The 12270-nt window shown below is 42.0% G+C and overlaps 1 protein-coding gene across 1 annotated transcript in view; it reads left to right on the plus strand.

Annotated features, from left to right (window-relative positions):
- ANKFY1 (ankyrin repeat and FYVE domain containing 1) overlaps nucleotides 1-12270 on the plus strand; it is a 32304-nt gene that overhangs the window by 15778 nt on the left and 4256 nt on the right. The window contains exons 10-24 of the mRNA XM_059866171.1: nucleotides 625-824; nucleotides 1241-1338; nucleotides 1723-1948; nucleotides 2907-3005; nucleotides 3364-3517; nucleotides 4437-4605; nucleotides 5786-5904; nucleotides 6251-6407; nucleotides 7359-7559; nucleotides 8777-8953; nucleotides 9361-9508; nucleotides 9786-9876; nucleotides 10260-10384; nucleotides 10631-10777; nucleotides 11257-11347. Coding sequence (XP_059722154.1) covers nucleotides 625-824; nucleotides 1241-1338; nucleotides 1723-1948; nucleotides 2907-3005; nucleotides 3364-3517; nucleotides 4437-4605; nucleotides 5786-5904; nucleotides 6251-6407; nucleotides 7359-7559; nucleotides 8777-8953; nucleotides 9361-9508; nucleotides 9786-9876; nucleotides 10260-10384; nucleotides 10631-10777; nucleotides 11257-11347 — 2202 coding nt within the window. The remainder of the gene's footprint in view (nucleotides 1-624; nucleotides 825-1240; nucleotides 1339-1722; nucleotides 1949-2906; nucleotides 3006-3363; nucleotides 3518-4436; nucleotides 4606-5785; nucleotides 5905-6250; nucleotides 6408-7358; nucleotides 7560-8776; nucleotides 8954-9360; nucleotides 9509-9785; nucleotides 9877-10259; nucleotides 10385-10630; nucleotides 10778-11256; nucleotides 11348-12270) is intronic.

The raw sequence follows: 12270 nt of genomic DNA on the forward strand, positions 1-12270 counted from the left end.
AGTAAGAACTTGGGATGCAAAAGTGTAAAGGCTTTGCATAAGTGAGATGCTAAAACCATATCAGAAGCTGTGTAAATTTTTGCCCTACTGTAAAGAAGCAGCAAACTGCATCTCTGTGTTTTTCAGAGAGGCTGAAATAATTCCAGAGGTGAAGGTTGATTTGTAGTGGAGCTAAAAGGAGTAATAACACTCCTGAAATATCTCAGTATATTCTTGAGTTTAACTTGGGTTCTTCTTAGAGGTGCCTTCTTAGGGTGGTGAAGCAGAAGACTTCATTTGAAGCTTGCAGTTTCATTGCAGCTGAATTTGCAGTTCTTGTACACTGCTTGCTCAAGGGAATTTGCCTCTGTTACACTTAGTGGGAGCCCAAATCTGCCAGGGATTCTGCACTTCCCTAGGAGCTATGAGCTTGAATCTCATTGTCACTGAAAGGTGCTGTGTTTGTTTCAGAGTATTCACAAATTCTCTGAAGTAACTGGAGCTGCAGTAGGCTTCTTGGCAAGCAAATGTTGTCAGAGAGGTATGAGATGAGCTAGTACAGCTGTTCAGACACTTGGAACTTCAGCTGTGTTGGAAAACCACTTTTTAAGGTATAAACTGGGGGACACTAACTCTTATTTTCAGACTAGACTTGGAGCTGAAGGATCATGAAGGCAGCACAGCTCTGTGGCTTGCAGTCCAGTATATCACTGTGTCATCTGATCAGTCTGTGAACCCTTTTGAGGATGCCCCTGTTGTGAATGGAACCTCGTTTGATGAGAACAGTTTTGCAGCAAGGTTGATCCAGCGAGGCAGCAATACAGATGCTCCAGACACAGTAACAGGTAAACCAGAGGTTTGTATTTCATTGTAGGTGGAAGGCTTGTGTGTTAATTGCTTAATGCTGACTGCACTTGGAGGAGCTGCATGAGGTTTCAGCAGCAATTGCTCCATAATAAATGTTAGGTGGTAGTTGCTTTACCCAGAGCTGGTGCACTGACAAGCTGAGATGGACTCACAGGAAGTGACAGAAAATCTGAACTCTTTGCCAGGTTCTGTTACCCTCTTTACAATTTCAAGGTGTGTCATCACTAAATGGAAGTGCATGTGACACTTGGAAGGGGGCTACTATTAACCCTAGTACCAAGGGTTTTCCTAGTTGACTTCAAAGTGTAATGTTGTAAGGTAGTGGGGAAGGTGTTAGCACACTTGGTAGTATCAAAGTGTGCTTGGAATAACAGTGTTCATGGTTTTTCTTTAGGAAACTGCTTGCTTCAGAGAGCAGCTGGTGCAGGAAATGAGGCAGCTTCTCTCTTCCTTGCAACTCATGGAGCAAAAGTCAACCACCAAAACAAATGGGTAAAAGCAGAAACTTAGTCTGAAAGTTTCCTTACTTCTCTTCAAAAATAAGATAGCAGAGGTCTCTTATAGCTAAACCATAGCTTAAAGCAAGTTGGAGCACTTTGTGAACCTTTGCATATTTTCATATATTTACTAGTGACTGCTTGCATTCTTGTGGCACTGTTCTTGCAGAATCACCAGTTGTTAACATGCTTTTAGCACTTCCTGCAGTGCCTGGTGTAATAAAATCCTTAGTAAAAACTAACTCATGTAGTTTGGAACTCCTAATGAGCTTTAGCTACTAGGAGTGAAACTGTTCACACCAGCTCTTATAGTTTTAATAGTTTAAAGCTGCTTCTCTTCATGTCTCAAGCTGTTAACCCAGCACCTTGTTTATTAAAGGGAGAAACCCCACTGCACACAGCCTGCAGGCATGGCCTAGCAAACCTGACAGCAGAACTCCTGCAGCAAGGAGCCAATCCCAACATCCAGACAGCAGAAGCAGTGCTTGGGCAGAAGGATGCACCTGCTCCTCCATCAGCAGAGAATGTTCATCTGCAAACTCCCCTTCACATGGCTATTGCTTACAATCACCCAGATGTGGTGTCAGTCATCCTAGAACAAAAAGGTAGGTGTCCAGACTGTTGATGCTGCAGTGGATTGGTGTGTCAGGATGGCATCCAAGCTGTTTTGACAAACTGCTAAGAAAGCATATCTTCCTGTAAACAGTGTTTAAGTGTAGCAATTAATAAAACTGGCTAACTAGTCTTAAACTCAAATCATCTGCTTGTTAAAACAAGAAAACTGTTTTGTCTGTTTGTAAGTTCTCCACCGTAGATAATGGACTTGAGCAGTTAGTCTTGGGTTTTGTTACAGCTGAGATAGCTTCAAAGCATTTGCTTCAGGTGATTGCTGGAAGCAATTTTGGATAAAGGCATTTTTCTGTGGTGAGACTTCTGCCTCCCTCAACTCCTTAGTAAGAGGACTTTATACAGAGCAGTGCTGGTATTACTGTACAGTTGAGACTTGAGTGCTCAAATACCAGCAGATGAGTTCATTAAATGCTACTACTCAGCTTCTTTCTAGCAGTAGGAAGGGAATTAGCTGAAGCAGGGCCAATTTTGTCTACCATAAGTGGGATTTAGAAGGAAATAGGTAAACTGGGGTAAATATTGCCCATCCCAGTAGGTGAACTGGGGTAAATATTGCCCATCCCAGGAGGTGAACTGGAGTAAATATTGCCCATCCCAGGCTGCACCATATTTTGGAGCCTCCACTCTTCATTCTCAGAGCTTTGTATATGCCACTCTGTTTGGAATTGCAGCTATAAAGGCACAGGTTAAGCCTCTTAGCTAGAAAATTGATTTTTTTTCTTGGTATATGTATTAAGATCAGTCAGTATTGGCAATATGGTCTGAATCCTAGGCAGTGTCACATCAGAGAAGCTGAAGGTACTTTGCTCAGATCTTACAAACTGACTGCTAAAGGAACAGCCTAGTACAAAATGTGATATTGCTGCTGCAGCTTTCAGTGTGTGACTGCAGGTCAAGTACAAGAATGCCCTAATTCCTTATGCTTTCTTGTAGCTAATGCTCTTCATGCTACCAACAACTTGCAAATTATTCCTGACTTTAGTCTGAAGGACTCGAGAGACCAGACTGTGCTGGGACTGGCTCTTTGGACAGGTATGTGCCTTCAGGATGTGAAGCTACAATGTGAACAAGATTTTCTTAAAGATAAAACAGCTGCTGTGTGTTCATGTTCAGGCTTGTGCTGCTGGGGAGGAGTTGTCAAGGAGAGCTTTAGATGGTTCTTCATATTTTAAAATCAGTGTTCACATATGACTTAGTGAAAGATTTGTAGTCCTACAGCTTCTGCCAGAACTGTACTTGCACTTTAGTGGAATTCTTCCTCTCTGAACTCCCTGGTAGTTTTCAAATCAGATCACTGTATTGTCTGTGCACATGAACTTTGTTCTGTTAGTCTCAGTGTGTCTGTTTTATAGAACTGAAGGTAAAATACTAATGAGCTTGATCTGTTCAGGCATGCACACAATAGCAGCTCAGCTGCTTGGATCTGGGGCATCCATCAATGACACCATGTCAGACGGACAGACACTCCTGCACATGGCAATCCAGAGACAGGACAGTAAGAGTGCCCTCTTCCTGCTGGAACATCAGGCAGATATAAATGTCAGGTAAGGCCCTAACTGATACAACTCTCACCAGTGTATGTATCTAGGAGTAGGTGCTGACTGCCTTTGTATAATGGCTTGAGATTTGTTTCAGATCTGATTTACACATAGTTTTATGTTTGGCATTGTTTTGTGGCACTTGTTATGGCTGAGGGATTACGTGTGTTAACTTGGACCTAGGTATAGCTCCATTGGTCAGTACCTCCTCTCAAAGCTGCAGAAAGAGGTGCCACTTAATTCTAGGTAAAACAGCTTCCTCTGTAGCAGACTGAAGTCCTAGAGACAGGCCTAGAGGCACTGAACTTCTGTTATCTCATCCATTTGCCACCTTGTTAGAGCTGCATGTTTGCTGCCATCTAAAATAATTAGATACAGATCCAGCAACAGGAGTCTGATAATCTTGCCTTCTCAGTATCTCCTAGACAACTTAACATTAGATTTAACAGAACATTTGTCTGCTTACATGACTGACAGGCTGTCTGTTAAATTTGGCAAGCTGTACTGTAATGAATGTCATGGGTACAAACTGCCTAAAGCTGCTGTTCTGACTTCAACTTTTTAACAGTTGGTATTTGACTGTTGCTTGAAGTGTTGCCACGTTGGAGACAAAGCTGTTTGCTTCTGTGGCAGCAGGCTGGCTCAGAAGGAACTCTGTTCAAATAATTGCTGCACTGAAGGAATTGAATGTCTCTGGGCTAAGAACACTAACTTGATTTTCCAGCTGTGAAATCAATCACTTCTTAGAAGTGAAGGGGAGAAGAAAGGTAGACTACAGAGCTGTGATGAAATACATGGTGTGTTTGTGATGGTCTTACCACAGCAAAAATACATACAAGAGGAGTTAGTTCTTGGCTTTGCCAGTAAAGTGCTGTTGCTGAGCTTCATAATGCATCTGTAACACTTGGAAGTGTCCCTGCTGCAGGACCCAGGATGGACAGACAGCCCTGCAGCTGGCCATTCAAAACCAGCTCCCACTCGTGGTGGATGCCATTTGTACCAGAGGAGCAGACATGTCTGTGCCTGATGAGAAAGGAAATCCTCCCTTGTGGCTTGCCTTGGAAAACAACCTGGAAGACATTGCATCAACTCTGGTAAGACTGTCAGTTGGCTTCAGTCTCACTTCTGTTCATCTTGCTAGCAGCAAAAGGCTTCATCAGGAAAGCAAACTCAATGCATGTAGAGAACAGACTAGTCCAATATTACTATTTTTTTGGAGGTCTCTTCTTCACCAGAAATTCCTCTTTACTGCAGAAATCTTATAAATACTGTAGTCTGCATAACCAAATATCTGGCAGCCACTTTAATAAAAAAAATATATTCTATATATGTCCTGCTGTCTGGATTCTTGATCTGGATGGAGTGAGGATCTGCTTAGATCAGTCTGTAGCATACACAACTTGTGTAATGATCAGCTTTCTGAATAAAACTGAATACTCATTTTATGCTTTAGTGTATGTGCTGCTTTTTATTGCATCTTAACATTGAACCAAGAAGGCCTTTAAATGCTTATATTTACTTTAAAGACTGTTTACTTTCAGGCCTGGGTGATACAGCAGATTTCCTAGGAGACACAAGTAGACCTCCTTGTGTTTTTTTCATAAGGAGGTTACTTGAAAGCTTTGTCCAATTGTCTGCTAGAGGCAACTGTTTAAAAACTCTCCTAGTGATGTGAGAAATGCATTTTGTAGCTGTTCTTGACTGTGCTGGTCAGCACTTTTTTATGGAGTCAACACTCTTAACTACTCGTCTTTAAACCTTGTCAATAGTTTGTCAAGTGGAGTAGAACAAGTCTTAAGTGCCACATTGCTCAAGTACATAATTCTCTAGTTGAAGAATACAAATATTAGCAATACAGTTCCTGGAAAAAAACTCTCTCTGTTTAGCTGAATGTCTGAGAAAGCAGGGAACTGGGCCAGACCTTCAAAGGGAACATCTGCTGGTGCTACTTGATTTACTGTAGGTGCTTGTCATTGCTGAAAGTGAGGTAACTAGTCCAACCTGCTTCAGATCTGTCTATCAAAGTATATGGATAAATATTTGGATTGTTAATAAATACCATCTAATTAAGGATTACACAGTAAACCAATAAAGTATTGGTCAGGAAGACCTTAAAATAGCTTCCTGAAATTCAGTGACTGTCACAAGAATAGACAAGGAAGGCATCTCAAGTTTTATCTCTGGGGGATAATGTTCCAGAAGCATTAGTCAGGGACTATAGTAGGAGCCTGTTGAAAAAAACCCTTCACTGTGTCATTGGGCTTCTCTTTCCAGGTCAGGCATGGCTGTGATGCAACATGTTGGGGGTCAGGACCAAGTGGCTGCTCACAAACCCTTCTCCACAGAGCTATTGATGAGAACAGTGAACAGATTGCTTGTTTCCTGATCCGCAGGTCAGACCCCTTCCCAAACACAAACCCTTTAACATGCAGGTAGGGCTGTCCCTGGCATAAATTAATTGAATGCTATCTTAAATCAGTAACAACTATGTGCTTCCTTAGGCTTTTGCTGGGTGGGTGACACTTAGGGAATTCTCACCAATCCAAAGGACACATTCTGTTTTCTGTAATAGCATCATGTTCTTGATGACAAGAGTCAAACCAAAACCAGGAACTTGTGCTTTTGTAGAAGGTGTCAGCAGTTACTGTGTCAGCTCTTGTAATCTTTTGTGTGACCTTTATTGAAGCAGTTTAAATCTGGATTAAACATCATGAATTGACTGCACTGTGTTTGTTGTAGTGGGTGTGATGTGAATAGTCCCAGAAAGCCAGGCCCAAATGGAGAAGGAGAAGAGGAAGCCCATGATGGACAGACACCCCTGCACTTGGCAGCCTGCTGGGGGCTAGAGGAGGTGATCCAGTGCCTTCTGGAGTTTGGTGCCAATGTCAATGCTCAGGTATGTGGACAAATCATGCACAATGTTTAAAAGTAAATTCTTTTCCTCCAACGTACTGAAAGCAAACTTTCCTTTCATCTGTGTATTTTGCATGATGGAGAAAGGAAAATCATGCTCTTAGAGCTGAGCCAGTGCAATGACTGGATGCAGCTCTGCTTTCTCTCCTGTCCTTTTTTACCACAACTGGTGCTTATCTGCCCATATGGTGGTTAATTCAGGAAGCTGTGCTGAAGGAAAATGATACAGCAAATTTACTGCAATGTTAGTTTTCTCATGGAAGAGTGGGATACAATGTCTCCTGTCCCTAGCAGGAATTAAAGGCAGGAGCACAGCTGCAATTAATCATTAAACCAGCTACAGTGTAAAACTCCAGATTACTCTGCTTTTTTAGTATGTTTGGGAAATGTCGTCTTTTATTGAGTAAACTGAGGTGATGTAAGTATGATTTACACTTCATTTTGATTACACAGTAATCCTTAAACAGAAGCTTTATAACTAACAACAAAAGAAATGAATGGATAACGTTTTTAGGTCCTGATGCAGTTGAAAGTGACATTAAAATGAATTACAGAACACAGTCACAAAGCAGCCTTGGCTGTAAACTGCTGCTTGATGCAAACAAATGTTTAAACACCTCAGCTGACTTTGCTATTAAATTGAAATGCTAATCTCTGCCCCCAAAAAGACTGACTAAATGGGAGATGTTATGGTGAGCTATTTAAAAGGCTGTATAGCACAGAATTGAGGCCAACCTGTTGGGAGAAACAAATCTCAATTTGCTTTTCTTGCAGTGTGGGTTTGAGCTTGCCCTGCAGCTGTTTGATGTCCAGACTGAAGGAAGCTGGTTAGGTCACAGGACTAAACTACTAAGTTTCCTTGAGCCATCAGAATTAGGGAAGGATTTAGGTACTACTGAGTCTATATTTAACAAACTTTCTGGTTTCCTTCTAGGATGCAGAAGGAAGAACTCCAATCCATGTTGCCATTAGCAACCAACATAATGTTATCATTCAGCTGATGATTTCACATCCAGATATTAAGCTGAATGTACGTGACAGGCAAGGAATGACTCCCTTTGCTTGTGCCATGACATACAAAAACAATAAAGCAGCTGAAGCAATTTTGAAGAGGGAACCAGGAGCTGCAGAACAGGTAAGCTGGGAGAGTTCAAACCATGCTGGTTTTGTTACTGCACTAGTTTGTGGTAACAGCTGTTCCACAAGCCAGTTCTGTTTTATCCTTTTGTGCCTTTACATGCGATCCATTTGCCAGATGCCAGTTCTCTTAAGCAGGATTTATTAGGAAACTGTAGGTGTGTATGTGATATGTGTAAGAACATTAAGGGCTAGTGTCTTGTCAATTCTCCTTATCTTGTCAATACTAAACTGAGAAACAGGCATATGTGTGTATAAGGAGAAAATTCTAACACCACTCTTGTCTTGTGCTGGACTAGTACAGAAATAATCTGTTACCCAGCTCTCCTAAAGCTATCCACAACAGAAAATCTGACCTAAAATAACTGAGTAATAGATGCTATGCTGCCCTGCTGAACTATAAAACCTCCAGCTGTATCTTCAGGCTTCTGGTGTGACACTTCAGCAGCTGTTCAGGAGATTCTTCCTATCCTGTGTGAGTTTAATTACCAGTAAAATATTTGAGTGCTTAGTGAGCTCTTGTATTATATCTAAAACATGGTTACAAATACAGCCAGTTTAAATATGCTTTAACATCAGCTGCAAGGCAAAGTTGAGCAACATGTACTTTGTATTAAGCAAAAAAAAAAAGAATTCTCAGGTTGCCCAGAGCAGCTGTGGCTGCCCCATCCCTGGAAGTGTCCAAAGCCAGATTGGCTGGGGCTTGGAGCAAGTTGGGGTAGTGGAAGGTGTCCCTGTCCACAGCAGGGGGTGGTCTGGATCACCTTGGGAGGTCCCTTCCCACCCAAACCATTCAATGGTTCTGTGAATACACTTTCCATCATTGTGGCAGGATCCCATGTTGCATCCTTCTCCTGCATTAATTGCCACATGGACTCAAGCTTGTTTCATTTAACTGAGTTTATCATTAACTGCTGCTCAGTACTTAACCACAACAGCTGCTAACTTTTTGTCTGTCTAAAAATACTGTCCAGTGTGTGGTCAAGAAAGGACAAGGTTATAAAATAGTGTGAGGCAGACTGGACTGAGCAGTTTCAGCAGATAATGTCTCAGTTCAGTTATTCAGTAGTCACATCTATCAGACAAGTGAAAGGAACAAGATTCTGCAGTTCAAGCAGAGGGAGCAAGTGTCTCTTAGTGAAAGCACATCCCACTACATAAAACACCTTGTTCTACAGGAACAACAAACTAATTTCTCTGCCCTTTCTGCCTCAGGTTGATAACAAGGGTCGGAATTTCCTGCACGTGGCCGTTCAGAACTCGGACATCGAGAGCGTGCTGTTCCTGATCAGCGTGCAGGCCAACGTCAACTCGCGCGTGCAGGACGCCTCCAAGCTGACCCCCCTGCACCTGGCAGTGCAGGCTGGCTCCGAGATCATCGTGCGCAACCTGGTGCGTGCTCCATCAGCCTCGCTCTGCTTCAGAGTGTGAGCTCTGCTCGCTGCACAGGGCCTGCAGGCTGGGCAGTCACAGCAGTGACACCACTTCCTCTGGAACAGACAGCTCCCTTTGCTTGGACTGTTGGCTGAGCTGCCACAGAGGCCTTCACATAAAGGGGGTTGGGTTTGCAGCAATCACTGGGTTTGGTTCTTCGCAAAGAATCTTCCCTTGCCCTTTTTGCACATTTGAACACAAACACAAGTTGAAGTAGCTCAGTAATTTTACCATTTTATACACTCTGGAGGCCTAGAAATATCTCTGTACAGTAGAGTCTTGAGTGCTTCATTCACAGAAATAAACTGTTGGCTAAAATAGCCCTGAAACCATCTTTGAACATATTCCTTCTTGCCTCCTGACAGCTGCTTGCAGGTGCCCAGGTGAATGAACTGACCAAGCACCGTCAGACTGCTCTTCACTTAGCAGCCCAGCAAGACCTGCCCACCATTTGTTCAGTCCTTCTGGAGAATGGAGTCGACTTTGCAGCTGTAGATGAAAATGGAAATAATGGTAAACTTCAAGTTACACAAGTAAATGCAAAACACTTCAGTAGGTCTGTTAATGATGTCTCCTAATGGTGGAGAGCTCACTGTGAATGGCCTTGCACTGCAAAGGTGAAAGAATGAAAATCCAGGAAATCAGAGCAGATGGAAGGAGTTGTTTGAGAAGGGGGGATTGGGAAAGTGGAAGGAGGGTGTTTCATTTAGTTATTAGGCTGTAATTATTGCTGGTACTCAGAGTCTTGAACCTTCTTTTTCTCTTTTTCTTTGTTTTTTTTGCTGTTCAGCTCTGCATCTGGCAGTGATGCACGGCCGGCTGAACAACATCCGAGTCCTCCTCACAGAGTGCAATGTAGATGCAGAAGCCTTTAATATCAGGTAATTATTTATATTCTAATAATATCAGGTAATTAAAGCCTTTAATATCAGGTAATTATTTCTATTCTAATAGTACCAGGTAACAGACTAAAAGAACCACTTTGTATTTTAAAATACATGCTGACATGCTGCTTAAAAATATATATTTGGCTTGTATTATATTATTAATACACAAATTTGGAAGTATGCAGATGATGCTGTATCTAAATTCTGTGCAAATTATATGTATACACCAAGGAAGGAAAGTTAAGTAGGCAGTTGTGTGTGATGTACTGAGATGTAGCATTGTTCAAGTCTGAACCAAACTTGAAAGCAAGGAGAGTTGGATGAGTAACTGCAGTAGCAAGCAGACTTTGATCAGGATAACAAACTCTTTTCCCCAGAGGCCAGTCACCTATGCATATTTTGGGACAATATGGGAAAGATAATGCAGCAGCCATCTGTGACCTCTTCTTGGAGTGTATGCCAGAATACCCTCTAGACAAACCTGATGCTGAAGGGAACACAGGTAGGTGAGACTCAACAACTATTAAACTTGAAAGTAATCAAGTTGTATTCGTGGTGTGTCACTTTTAAAGCTGGAATAATTGGCAGCAGTATGTTAAATACAGTAGGAGGCATACAGTACATGGAAGCTTAAAAACTAAAGATCCTATCTGGACTGAATGTAACACAATCTACCACTCTGTTTGCTGGCTTTTATTTTCCAGTGCTCCTCTTGGCTTACAGGAACTGTCTGGCTTTTATTTTTCAGTGCTTCTCTTGGCTTACATGAAGGGAAATGCTAACTTGTGTCGTGCAATAGTGAGAGCTGGGGCTCGCCTGGGAGTTAACAATAACCAAGGAGTCAATATCTTCAACTATCAAGTTGCTACAAAACAGCTTCTCTTTAGATTGCTGGGTAAGTACCACTTGCTGTGGTGGGAAAGTATTTCTGGCTTATGCTTCCAGGATACTTCAGAGGAAAAAACTCTGGACTTTTGACTTAGATGACAGTAATTCCAGAGAGGCAGAACTTGTGAATTTTATACTACTAACAGTGCAGAGTAGAAATACTAGTTTTTCTGGTGATTAGCTGAAGAGTTGTATGATGCAGACTGTTAGATGCTACTTTTTCTGGAAGGATAGACATGGAAACTCTTCTGGTTGTGTAGTCCAATGTAGCCTAAAACACAGACACTGCTTTTTAACTGGTGCTGTACAGTTGCTGTGGACAATATGATGGGAAGCAACTATAGATTATCTACAAATGAGATTCCAGCTCCTGCAAGAGTAGTTAAATCCATTACACTGAATGCAGCCTAGAATTGGAAAAAGCCTTCAGAAGGCTTCAGAAGGTGTCTGAGCCCATTTTGCCTTCACATTTTTACCTCTTCACAGATATGCTGACAAAAGAACCTCCCTGGTGTGATGGCTCCAACTGCTATGAATGTGCTGCCAAATTTGGAGTCACGACAAGAAAGCATCACTGGTAATATGAGCCCCCTTGCTGTGCTTACAAGGAAATGGATTCCTCCCCAAATGTAGCTAGGCTTGTTCCTTCTAGTAGCTTAGGAAACCTCCATGTTAATGTAGGTGTATAACCACTAATCCAGCTGAAACATTCCATCCTGTTTTTGTGTAGTCTGACTGAAATCCTATTTTAAGCAGCTTGTGCATTTAATATTCTGATTAGTTGTAAATGAGAAATTATGTATAAGTTCCAGTAGTGAAACAGGATTTAAATACCCAGTTGTCAAGAGAGAGAGTGAGGCACTTCACAGAGGAGCAGCAATATGTTTTATTAAGAGAGTGAATTAATAGAAGTTCAATGGTAAATGTGTCAGTGGTTTATCAGGACTTGATTATTTCCTGCTTAGAGGCTGGGTCAGGGAGAGCCTCCTGTGGAAGCATGAGGTTCAGAGAGAACAGCCACTGGGGCTGTGGCTTGCACAGGAAAGACAGGAGGGAGCACACCACCACCACAGTGGTAGGATAACCTCCTCCAAAAGAGGTGGCAGATTTGGGCAGGTCTTGACAGCTTAGGTTTGGGATCCTGTTTGCAGTGTGGAAATGGCTGAAGATGAACATGAGCTGCTCTTGTATAGATAGGAGCTGCCTTTTAAAATAGTCTGAACTTGTACAAAACATGCTGGTTGGAAGGGTGTTAAGCTAAGATGTTTGTTAGCTCAGTGTGCTGGAGAAACTACATGTGCCTCAGTTGAAGCAGTACCTTGTGATTCACTAGTACAGAACCAGCACGTGCTGTTGGCATTTGTCAGTTATTCCAAAATATCAGAAAGATACAAGACAAATATCACAAGATACAAGGTAATGATAGCTTTTCAACTGCTAATGTGTATTTAATGATGCTGTCATTGATAAAGAATGTCAAACAATAATATCCTGGTGTTC

Source organism: Haemorhous mexicanus, chromosome 22 (assembly GCF_027477595.1).
Source record: "Haemorhous mexicanus isolate bHaeMex1 chromosome 22, bHaeMex1.pri, whole genome shotgun sequence".
Lineage (NCBI taxonomy): Eukaryota > Metazoa > Chordata > Aves > Passeriformes > Fringillidae > Haemorhous > Haemorhous mexicanus.